This window comes from Mustela lutreola, chromosome 8, assembly GCF_030435805.1.
Source record: "Mustela lutreola isolate mMusLut2 chromosome 8, mMusLut2.pri, whole genome shotgun sequence".
NCBI classification, from domain to species: Eukaryota; Metazoa; Chordata; class Mammalia; order Carnivora; family Mustelidae; genus Mustela; species Mustela lutreola.
The window spans coordinates 42229857-42242666 of NC_081297.1; the positions used below are offsets into that span (position 1 = coordinate 42229857).

General features: G+C 45.4%; 1 protein-coding gene across 42 annotated transcripts in view; it reads right to left on the bottom strand.

Moving 5' to 3' along the window:
* The window catches only part of CACNA1C (calcium voltage-gated channel subunit alpha1 C), a 744856-nt gene that overhangs the window by 155902 nt on the left and 576144 nt on the right, over positions 1 to 12810 (bottom strand). For 16 of the 42 annotated variants that reach the window (XM_059184363.1, XM_059184367.1, XM_059184359.1 and 13 more), the window contains one exon: positions 1168 to 1242. The exons of the other annotated variants lie outside the window; for them this stretch is intronic. In XM_059184363.1, coding sequence (XP_059040346.1) covers positions 1168 to 1242 — 75 coding nt within the window. The remainder of the gene's footprint in view (positions 1 to 1167; positions 1243 to 12810) is intronic. 42 annotated transcript variants of the gene reach the window in all.

Below are 12810 nucleotides of genomic sequence, written 5' to 3' on the forward strand. Positions count from 1 at the left end.
TAGCTTATCCCCTTCAATTTATAGGACAGGAAAGTGAGGTTTAGGGAAGGAAAAATGCTCAAGTTCACACAGCATATTTGGGATAGGACTTGGTCATGAATACAAGTGTCATGCTTATCTTGATTGCCCCTCTGTTGAACAGCTCCCTATGCTATACCTTAAGACAAGATAATGTTCTTATAGCCAAATCAGGTTCTAGAAGCATCATAAGAACATGGTAAATAACCAAATGGTGGTGTTGAATTTTACAGCATTTACACACCCTTTGTAGCCTGAGGTCTGAGGGAGCTGGTTTTAGCACTGGGAGCTAGGAAGACAGTACCTTCAGAGCTTGCCAGGTTCCTTCCTCCAACTATACTAAGGAAGAAGTCATATAATTGAAGAGCCTTCAGTTCTTTCAATTCATCTATCTCTCTTCATCTCTGACCTAAGTTTCCTTTAACTCTTTAGGCATCATTGTTTAAACTTAAAGAACCCTGGGAGTACCTGGGTGGCTCTGTCATTTAAGCATCCAACTCTTGGTTTTAGCTCAGATCATGATCTCAGTGTTGTGAGATTGAGCCCGGCACTGGGCTCTGTAGAGAGTCTGTTTGGAATCCTCTCTCTACCTCTGCTCTGTCCCACCCCCCAGTAAACAAATAAATAAATAAATGAAATATTTAAAAAGAATAAAGTTAAGGAGCTCTGACTTTGTGACACTTTGCTCCCAGAGAGCTCCTTATGTGTTGGTGGAGTGGTACGATGGTGGTGATGCTAGGCTTAGAAATACAACCAAATTAGGTGTGGATAGGCTTGGGCTTTAGGAGGAACCATATCTCCTAAATCGAAGAACTGCCTGTACCAGTACCAAGTTGGCATTTATGGTGGCCTTAATCTTGGCTGCACTAACCAAAGGAAAAGTTCCATCAGGGAATAGTTGCTGCTGATTGTCATGTCTTCTGACATATATATATATATATATGAAGAGATGATAGGGCAGTGGCTTTGAGTGGGACAAATTACCATCCCCTTGAATACACACACACACACACACATACACACACACACACACACACACAATACACATTCATGAACACTGCATCACAAGACATCAAGAAAAATGCCCTCCCATCTAGTCTGGTATGTACCAATGCACATTTACACACATAGAGCACAGGGGAACATTACCATGGGTTTCTGTGGAGTGACTAAACCAAGCAAACTTCCCTTTCTTCTGATCAAGCAAGCCCGCTGGAGTGCCTCCTTTCACAGACAAGATGGTCAGTGTCAAGAACCAGGAACAAGACATCAATAGAGAGCATGCAGTCAGCCACGGGCAAAAGAAAGAAACAAGGAACTCAGCTTTCGCATAGAATGTCCATTTTCATCTTTGAACATAAACTAAGAAAATTATAAAAAGCAGTAAATCAAAACACATAAGAAAACATAACAAAGTGGAACCAAAATCCCAAATCACATGAATTAATGACACAAAACAAATGATGGACCTTGAGGAGAAGGAGTTACTCCAGCAGAAGTATCAGTCTACATTGGTCTATCTAGTTAGTGGGAGAGGCACCACTCATCCCTGCCTACAGGCTCCTACAGCCTCCAGTAAGGTAACTGTTAAAATCAAACTAGCAATGGTGCTACACCTTCACTTCTACCCAATGGCCAGGTGACTTGACCTCTTCCCCATTGGTAGTGGATCTACCCCTCCCTCAGCACTTACACTCTGATTGTGCCACTAGCTAATGAAAAACAGCCCATGGATCTATTTGCCCCTTTGTCCACTTCAACTATTCAGTCCCATTCAGTAATGACCCACCAAGGGCTTCAGGTCTAATCATATCCAAACCCTATTATGTATCTGCTTTTAATCAGTTTAAATAGGTAAAGTAGTTGCTCAGTTTCTTGTCTATGGGTAGTCTTTTGAGGAGTTCGGTGTAAAAAAGGAGAAGAATTCTATAAGATTCTTTTGGCTCTGGGCTATAGTTGAAGAAGAGGGTGCTAGGGAGATTGTAAAGACAATGGTTACCACAAATGGAAGAGGGGGAGCTCTGTATTCTGCAAATAGACTTTGAGTTCTGGATGTCAAATGCTTTAACTCATATCAGAGAAAGAGAATTTTCCTGCTCTGTTTGACAAAACTAGCATGAACTTCACCTCTGCCAGGCCTGTACGGAGGGTGCTGGGGGTAAATGGTGAGTGAGGCTTAGTCACAACTTATTAATGAGGTGGGAAATCTGCTACCACTCAGGAAAGCAAGCGTGTGTCCTGGTGGTGAATGGGTAGGTGGCTCCATCAGTCCCAGGAAAGAGCATGAAAGGAAGGTCAGTTCAAGTTTTTAAGTGCTTCTTTATTTTATCCAATTCCCTTGGAACTCTGATCACCTTCAGTGAGCATCCCTGAATGCTGTTTGCTAGTGAGAATTCTGAAGACCAGTTCATGAAAAAAAGGATCAGTCTTATTTTTAACCTGGGTAAAGGGTCATGTCCCAACCACACATCTTTAAAATACAAAGCTTGGGATAAGCAGACACTTCTCAAAAATCCCATATGAGAAAAGCACTGAGGGTCAGGAGCTGAAATGAATGGCTTGGTTCCAACTTGCCTTCCAATTTGAGATATGTCTCAACATACAATGATAACCATTGCTGAAGTAGGTATCTCATAGTGAGTGGTTTGGAGGTATACAGGGGTCAACATGAGGCCGCCAGTTATCAAGTTTCTGTCTCTTCACTGTTGTCTGGGGGAACAAGAGCACTGGCCAGTGATGGAAAGCCCAGAACACCATGACCTGTTATAGAGAAGCCATTATTCAGCTTCTGGCCTTGGCATCAATATTGCCCCATACTGTTTGATTTAAGAAATAACTGCATGATAACTTTGAAAACAATAGAAAGAGCTTGATAAAAAAAACATGGCCAGTCAGTGTATGACTGAATTTGACCAGAGCTGGTCTTTTATGTGGGCAAAGTTGGAAGCTACCGGTGTGGAAAGTGATTTGAAGAGCATGTAAATCATCTCCCTTATGAGTGTGCAGTTGTTTTTGCTGGATCTGCTCTTTTGGGTCAAGTCATATATCTGAAGGTATCTTGCTGAATTGAAAATCTCTCACCTGGAGGGAGCAGTACATTAATATATTAGTGCCTATTTGTGATATTTATCCCCAAAATACCTAAGGGAATATAGATTGGTGAAAATGTAGTTTTGTGTTCCTATTTTACTAAGGGATTAGATGGCAGGATCATAGGTGATTCTTTAAGGGATCAATTGCCCTAGGGACTTGCATTCCTTCTTGGAGTCTGAGTGCCCAAACTGTTGGAAATTAAGAATTATAAATGCTGGATACTTATTTGGTGGATGAGCTGGAGACTCTGCCTCTTCCTGTGGCCACTCAGAGATGAACTGCCTGGAAATTAAGGCAGAAAGAGAGCAAAGAACCCAGGTGCCCATGGGGGCCTCTCCTCTAAAGGCACCCCTCTTGATGCTTATGAAGTGAAACTTGATGTGTGCTCATCTGGACACTGTTACAACAATATGCCTTCTATGGAATGAAGTGTGATTCTTGAATGATTTAGGAAGGATATTACTGAGAAAGAATGTTAGAAGGGAAGCTAGTTTTCCAACTGCATTGTTGGCTGGTGCTATGCATCCAATCTGGGTCTCTGGGCTGTCCTGTTCCTTGACTTCTGCTGAGAAGATTTCCAAAGAAAATGAGATTTTCCTGGAAGAGTAATTAACAGCTGCTGTTGCAGGTGGTAGATAACATAAATACATTTTTAGTCATATCACAACTGCTACAATGAGTTGTGATGACGCCATCTCACCAACAACTGACTATATTTTGAATTAATGTCTTCTCTCCCCAGAATATTTCTCTTGGTGACAACTCTTGCTTGAATGGTGGCTGGTAGATGATTTCTACATCTCAAGGGAGATGCACAGATCTTGTTTCACAACAACCAATGTCTCCCCTGACCTGCTTGGAGAACAGTTGGGTGGATACTGGGGGGATTTTAATAAGCCATTTCCTACATGGCTGGAAATCATACGAATCATGCTGGGGAAGGAGCACTAGGTCTAAGCCATGGTGAAGATTGGGAGTGCCTGGTACATGTGGGTTTACAAACCTTCTGAAGGGTTTATTTACTAAAATTTAAGAATCCTCCATTAAACACCAGATAGTGCTTTGAAAACATGACTGCACAGATCAGCTAGCCAGCCCTTCCAAAGCTGTGGTCAACTGAGAAGTTCTCTGTAAAACTAATGTCTCCAGTCAGTTCCGTACACAGCTTCTGTACACGTGGTGAATCTGCTCTGGGTTGTCCCAGTGTATCAGCACTCACATTTGCCATAAAAAAACAGGAGATCTCATTTAGCTATCGTGATGTAATATGTATCCCCAAAGATGGCCATACTCAACCATGTGCATAAAAAATGACTTCAGAAGGGGCTCTGACTAAGATTTGAGAGTAAGAGCAATGTTAGTGTTGATAAAGAAAAAGAAAGTCACTAAGGTTACTTAGCAACCAATCCATAAAGGAAACAGTAAGCAAAATCTTCTCAGGTATCCCTTCCTTTACTTTCTTTTTCCTTCTCCCTCCTTCCCCTCCTTCCTTCCTCTCCCTAGGCTGGGGGGAGATGCATGGAGAAACATCTGCACATAAAACATCTGGCCTTGTTTCTTGAGGCTGTCTGTCTCAGATATTTTTATTCATCACAATGACCTAATGACACTAGAGCAAACTCCATGTGAGGGAACGAGGAACAGACCTGGGTGAGATGGAGAAATCTACCTAGTTCTGAAATCTTTGGTCACCCAAATGGCTCTGACACTGTCCCATGGATGGGCCTTTGCCATATTCTGTGGAGACTCTCAGCAGGAATGGCTGGCCTCTCTTGAGATGTGCTAAGAGAAATGCCTGGTCGTCATTCTGGAAGTTAGCTGTCAGCCTCATTACCCAAGTCAGAGAAGTTATCAACTGTTGTCAATCTTTCTTTTAATTTTATTTTATTAAAAATTTTTTTTTAAAAAAGATTTTATTTATTTTTTGCCAGAGAGAGAGAGAGCAAGCGAGCACAGGCAGGCAAAGTAGCAGCAGAGGCAGAGGAAGAAGCAGGATCCACGCCGAGCAAGGAGTCCAATCAGCGGGACTCGATCCCAGGATGCTGGGATCATGACCTGAGCTGAAGGCAGCTGCTTAATGAACTGAGCCACCCAGGCATCACTGTTGTCAGTCTTTTATCTCCTTTCATTGGGAGATGGTTGGCACATCAGGGCCAGACATCCTAGGTGTGGTGGGAATGTTGAAGCCCAAGGAACTGAGGGGAATTTTTATTCAACCTGAACTTCCCCAGTGCTGTGGAGACCCATATGGAGCCAATGGGCCGAATCCTGGGTCTGCAGATTGCCAGGCTGCCATTTGTTCAGGCTTCCACGTGCTCTTGGATGAACTGAACAATTTATTTTGCCATTTAATTGGCAACTGCCCATTTTATTATCTTTTTTGTATATGAATTATATAATTAGTATTCATTTTCTCAAAGTACTAATCGAGTTATGACTAACATGCAAAAGGATTACTAATCCCCCCCCCACTCTAATCTGGACTCAAAAACTCCCTGTAATCTGGCTCCATGCTATGTGTGATGGCTGGGAGTGCCCCTCAGAAATTCATGTCAAGTCCTAGCCCCTGTACCTCAGAATATAGCTATATTTGGAGAAAGGGTCTTTAAAGAAGTAATTAAATGAAAATGAGATAATGAGGGCAGGTTCTAAAGCAATTTGCTGGTATGCTGATCAGAAGAAGATGCGGACACACATACAGAGAAGACAATGTGAAGACACAGAGAAAAGACGACCATCTACAAGCCACGGAGAGAAACTCGGAGCTGGTCCCTCCCTCATGACTCTCAGAAGGAACCAAGCCTGGTGACACCTTGCTCTTGGATTTCTGGCTTCCCAAACTATGAGACAATAACTTTCTGTTGTTTAAGGTACCTTGTCCATGTGGGATGCTTTGTTAAAGCAGCCCTGGCTGACTAAGACACTTCTGATTCATCCTTATTTCCCGTTACTCCCTGCAGAAATTCTCCACCCAAGTTGGGCTGCCCTCCTCTTTGTCCCTGGAATGTGGCATCTTTATTTGAAATTCTGGGCTTTTGTAGCTATGATGTCATGTATTGTACCTTGTCCACCTCCCCTTCATGTATTCCAGGGGTCAAGGAACAATAGCCCTTGGGCCAAATCCAAACTGCTACTTGTTTTGTAAAAAAAATTTTGCAGGAATGCAACCAAGCCCTTCGCTTCTGTTTTGTCCATGGCTACTTTCACACCATAGTAGCTGAGTTGAGTGATTGCAACGGAGGCTCTGTGTAGCCGCAAAGCTGAAAATAACAACCAACTGACCCTTCAGAGAAGAAGTGTGCTGACTCCTGCACTAGTCAAATTTCATCCATTCCTGGAGGCCCAGTTCTCATCTGTGGAGCATTTCAGGCCCACCCACTGCCATAGGATCCCCTCTTCTGAGCTCTTGGAACATTGGGATCCGTGAGGGTTTAAAATTCGAATGTGGATTTAAGTTTTAGTTCCAACCTCTCCTAGCCATGAAACGGGTGGGTTATTTAACCTTCCTCAGGTTTCCTTCTATGTAAAAAGTGGTTAATGATACTATCTAGCTCATGAGGTTCTAGTAAAGATTAAGTGAAATAATATTTATAAAAACTTTGTACGTGGTAAGTGATACAAGAATTTGCTAATATTACCAACTAATTTTAATCTGCTTTTCTTATAGTTTTCTGTATGAGCATTAGATTATCTCCCTAATGAAATTATCATTTTCTCAAGGCCAGAGTCTTTATATTAGAATTCTCTGGACTTCCTTTCAGATCCTAGTGATATGAGATTTGGAACTATAATAACAATACTTTCTATCTTTAGGGAATTTTAAGGACACTCCTACATGCTGGACAACCTGAGGGTTCATCCTTCAGAGGCGTCCCCCATCCCTTTCTGCTATGCCCTGTACTCCAGGAGATTGACATTTGTAAACTACATCAACAACTTCTACGCTAGGGCTTCGCGCTGTGTTGACCAATGGGAAGTGCTGGCAGGACATCTATGAGGCCCAAGGAAAGTGGATCAGGGGTATTTACTTCCCTGGCACTGTCTGCAGGGCCGGTACACATTGGCTGCCTCTTGCTGTTGAAGACCATAGGCCTGATCATGTGGCCCTTTCTGCATGACCACCCTCTCTGATTTCTGGAAACTGCTTCTTCACTTTGTCCCTTCAGGTCCTTCCAGCAGGCCCACAGGTGCTATCCAGAGGGTTCTGCATTATCCCTTGTTGACTTCCTGAAAACTTCCTGCCTCTTTTAGTAACCTCTCTTTCAATCATCTGCTTTATATTTTATGTCAGATAATATGACACATGTATCCCCCCTGTCAAGTGAAAGGGTAGTCTCCACGAGTGGAACTTAGTTGCCCCCAGAGTGAAAGCTTGTAAATGGCACGAATGGCTGGCCTTGCTCCAGGACTTTCCTGGCTACATCAGGCAACTTCTGGAATAATTTTGCTCAAATACAGAAGAACTAGTTGATAAGAATTAGTGATGTAAGATGTTTCAGCGGGCACAGCTTTAGCCCCGTGGCAGAACAGAACTGGACATTCTGGTTGTGGTTATGGCCCCAGGACACTCTCTTGAGAGAAACTATGCTATGTTTCATTTCATTTCATTTTCTCTTGCCAAATAAACAAAAAACCAAACCAAACCAAACCAACCAACCAAACAAACAAAAAACCCACAAGCCCCCAAACCCAACAATTTAGAAAGTTATTTCTTACTACTTTTCTACAGTTTGATACATCAAACACATGGCCAAATATAGTCTCAGGCTGACAGGTGAAGGAGCCTTTATATGCCTTTATCCAGCTCAGAGTCTTAGGAATCTCCCTACTACTGTGAGTCTAGGAAATGCTAAAGATGATCCTTTCCTTGGCCTTGCCATGAAATAGGTCCAGACCCTGTACAAATCACATGATGATTGGGGGTCTCATCTTCCTCATCTCTTACATTAATAAATTAAATCAGGTGATGGGAAAGAAAGGGAAAGAAAGAGAGGGAGAAGGAGAAGGAGAGGAGAAAAGTAAACCGTAGAAAAGGAGAGAGTGGTGAGAAGCTAAAGCAAAATGGAGCCCAGCCATGGTGGCCTGTCTGGGTTGAAAGGTCACAGTGAATGTTGCCACAGCCTCCAGAGCCTTCTCAGAAGCTTCCTGCCAGCCCGGGCCCAGCAAGGCTTCCTCCACATAAGCAATTAAAACCTGGTTGATGTTAAGCCATCAGAAAGTAAATATAAAACAGGATTAAATATTAAGAAGCTAAACAAAGTGGCCTTATTAAAAAGGTACACTATAAGTACGATGTGCCATCATAATAATTATTATTACTGCTATAAACTGGGAGGAGGCATAAATGCCTGCCCTTGATCTGCAGCCATAATCCAAAGAAGAAAACCAGGGTCGTTGTACTTTCAGCAGGCCATAAACATCCAGTGTTCCCAAGCAGAAAATTTCTGTCCACAATTGTGGCGCCACTGAGTCGGGCCATCAGAATGGGTAGGGGGAGGTGGCCGGTGGCCGGTGGCTGGAGGAGGCAGGGGAAGGAAGTTCAGCCTCGTAAGACAAATCCGAACTTTGGCTTTTGGCCCTCCTTCCTCCCCCACCCTGCTGCACCTTCCCAGGGACGGCGGGGCAGCGTGGAACATTCTCAGACCCTTGGGACGATGGGGGAAACAGGACATCCCCCAGGCAAACAGCTCAGCCCAGCCACTGGGGTTGAAACGGAATCTTCTGGACATGGATGATGGTGGCCTTTCTGTGTAGGATACCTTTGGAAGCTCAGTTCTTTTAGGGCGCAAACTAATTTTAGGCTGAAAGAAGGACATTATTCTAGTTCCCAAAGCCTGGTTTAGCAGTAACTGGTCGCCCATGTGGTATGATATAACAGGAATGGAAAGCGACTTGCATCCTCCATCCCTCTTCAACCCAGTCCAGGGATGTCTCCTGGTCATTCCTTCATTTAGGGTCTTTTGCCCTCAGAGGGCAAATACTCTTGGATGTGTAATAGTAGTATCAGCCATTCCTATTTTAATACTAATAGTACTGAATAATTGTTTTTTGATTACTTACTGTATAATGGCTCTTCCTCCATGCACTTTATATACGCTGATTCAAGCCTCAACCATCCTACAAGGGATTGTATGTCCCCATTATGTGTTCCATATTATAGATCAGGAAGTCGAGGCTTAGAGAATTAAGTCACTTATTCAAAGCAAGCAGCTAATAAGATCCAGCCTTTGAACTATGGTATGCTATGCTAAGTCTCCCCTCTTAGCCGTTATGTATATTGCATGAATTTATAAAGTCCTTTCCTAGTCATAAGAGAGGACTAGAGAGCCCTGCGGATGTGCCTGGATCACTGAGAGGAGAAGAGAAGCAGAAAATACAGGTGGAGGTTCTGGGGGAGAAACCACTTATTTCATAATTCTGCCTAGGGCCTCCCTGCCAGCTCTTCCATGCTAAGAGGGGGAGGCAGGACGCAGAGCAGCATGGTTAGGAGCCTGGGCTCTGGAGCCCAGTGGCCTGAGTCTGTCTCCAGTCTCTGCCACTTGGAGCTCTGTGACCTTGGACGTGGGACTTCACTCCTTTGTGGTTCAGTTTCTGCACTGCAAAGGGAGATCTGTGTAGTATCTGCATTGTACAGTTAGAAGGCGTGGCTTTCATTTTGCAGATGGGAATATTAAGGTCCAGAGAAGGTCAGTAATGTGCCCAGGGTCACAAGGCTAGTTGGCAGTAGAGAGACAGTCCTCTTTCCACCATGCAGTGCTGCCGCCTTTCTCACTTGCCATTCACACGCACCATGGAGAGGATCAAAGTTCACGCTGGCACATCACAGCTGAGCTCTCCCCTTGCCTGGAGTTCAGAAGTTTCTCTGCTGGTGAGTTTTGTACTTGGCACCCTGTTCTCTGCTGTTTACAAAGACTGTAGAGAGCTCACAATTCACTCTCATGTTCTCTTCTCCCTCAGGCTCTGTCTGCCCTTCTCTGCTTTCTGCTACTCGAGGCAATTTTGACCCAGGTCTGCTTTCTTGCAAGGAGCCCTCCAGGGGCCCAGCAGAATCTCAAAAGTTGCGGGTACCCACAGAGCAGGATCTGCCTTGAGTGAGGAGCACTCTCTCTATGGAAAGGTCTTAGCCTTGCCTTCCCCTCCATTGCGCAAGTAAACAGTTGCCTTAAATTAAGAGGCTGCTTCCATTCGCAGCATTTATGTAAAGTGAGTCACTTTAGCTCCTAACTGCATGGTGTCTCGTCAGCCCTGTCATTTAATCGGTGAGTTTATGGGCAGCTGTCAGAATACCAATCAGCTCGCCCCCTTCTGTGGCAAGTCCTTTCCTTTAATTAATCTTCACGCTCTTCCTGCGGGGGGCTTGCACTTGTTACTTTCCTCCTTCTTGCTGGGGTGACGATGCATTCTGGGGTCCGTCTTGCTACTTTAATGGCCCACATCTGTCATGGAGAGGTCCCTCTGCAGTGTCACTTCACACGATCCTAGAGCCCCACCCAGGGCAAAGACCCAGGGAAGTGGTGCTCCCCTCCTTTGCATCAGTCAGATCCTGTTAGACTGGGATTCGGAGCTAAGGATCCTGTTCGGGCGGGGGGTGGGGGGCGGGCAGCAGACAGAGGTGGATTTCTGGGACAGAGATCTTATAGGATGGTGAAGGGTGGTATGCCATGTTCTAGGCGCAAACTTGGAAAGGTTTAATCTAGATAAGGTAGGTTAAGAGGTCTCATCATGGGGCACCTGGGTGGCTCAGTCAGTTAAGCAACAGCCTTCAGCTTGGGTCATGATCCCAGAGTCCTGGGATGGAGCCCCGCATCAGGCTGCTCTGCGGGGAGTCAGTTTTTCCCTCTGCCCCCTCCTCCTGCTTATGGTTCTCTCTTTCTCTCTCTCTAGCTTGCTATCTCCCAAATAAATAAAATCTTTTTTTTTTTTTTTTTTTTTTTTTTTTTTTTTTTAATAAAGAGGCCTCATCACCCTCCTCAAATATTTGCAGTGTTTGCTTACAGGGGCAAGATACTGCCTGCTTAGAGTAGTTCTACAAGGAAAAGTTATCAAGAAATAGCTGAAGGGGTGAAGAGTTTGCCCTAACATAAGAAATGTGTCTGAAATGGCCTGGCTGCCTTGGCAGTCTAGAAGTAGTCATTATTAGGGGTTTTCAAGCCTTTGCTGGGGGTTTGAGAGGAGCTTCCTAAGGTTTCTTTTGCGGAGGAAACACAACTGAGCTTTACAACAACGGTGCTCGGACTGACGCATCCCCATGTTGTGGCCTGTTTATGGGGGGTTGGGCGGCACCCAGACAGAAGGGGTTCCTGGAGCCCTTACCCGATTCTCTCTTCTGCTGGGACAGCCTTCCCTCGGCATGTTTCCCAGTGTCACAACACTGTGTTGCACCACAGAGGACCCTCAGCCTGCCTCCCAAGGCCCCTGTGATTTGGTTTTGCTCCCCCACCCGAAGCCCCATTCCGCCTCCAGCCAACGGATGCTCGGGGCCAGGCATTCAGCTCTCCTCTCCACCTCTGCTGTGGGCAAGCTTGGTTTGATGCCACTGTTTGAGGCTGGCCAGTCACCACGCACCCACCTACATCTGTGTCCCTGTTCCTCCTCCATGGGCTCAAGACCCTCTTTACCTTCAAGTCCTAATGCCTTCCTGAAGCCTTCCTGAATCCCACGGAATCACAGCCTTCTTCCCCCGCAAACAGACACTGTTTGTAGCAGGTAGTTCAGTGCTCTTAGTTCTTTCTCTGCTCGCTAGAAGGAGTGCAGCTCTGTTTGGTGTCACTCTCAGGAAATGATGCCATTTTAATTCTCACAACCACCCAGGGAGACAGCCAGGGAAGGCATCTTCCTTCATGATTTCTAGGTGAGGAGACTGAGGCTGTGCGGGCCCAGAGCTGGGGTGAGGAGACAGGTTTGGTCAGTTGTCAGCTTGCTCCTGCTCCCCCGGCCAGTGGTGCCTTTGTCTATCTGGCTCATGCATGGAAGGAAGAGCCGCACCTCACTGACTCACCCGCTCTTTTCTGCTTTACATTCCTGTCCTTTTCTTTCCTCCGCAGCCCTCAGAAGGCCAGGCCCCTTCTGTGGCATGATGCTGGTTTCCCTGGGAAACCAGATGGGAAGTGCGCAGGGCCGGGAGCAGGACTCCATTTGGGCCGGAGGTGGGAAGCCCACCTGCAAGCGGTAACTCGCTGTTCTTCCACGATGCTCTGAGTGTGGACGGGCATCTCTGGGTTGGGGTCAAGGTCGCCACTGCTTCCTTCCTTCCGTTTCATCAGAGCGGGGACTGGAACACGCACAGTCAGCCACCCATTAAAGTTTCCTTTCTCTCTCTTGGGCTATACTGGAGAAGGGCCAAGACTAGCTGCTGTGGGGTAGGGTGCTCACGCCAACAGCAGCAAGGTGACCCTGAACCAGGCAGAGGAGGAGAATCAACCCTGAGCCAACTGTGCAAGGAGAGCTGGGGGGTGGTAATGCCGGACAATGTTGCGTTATTATTCTAGTCCATAGCCTCTCCCTCTAGACTCTTCCCCTCCAAATTTAATCTGAATCAAAGGTATTATTCACCCTTCATCCCTCCTCCCTCTTTTCCCTAATCTTAGAACTCTTCTGTAATTTCTCAGGAGAGCTGGGCTTGCTGGAGAGGCTGATTGTTCTTCCTTTAGAAGAGAGAAAGTGTTTTTGAAACCTAGAGAACTGGGACAACTGTCTTCA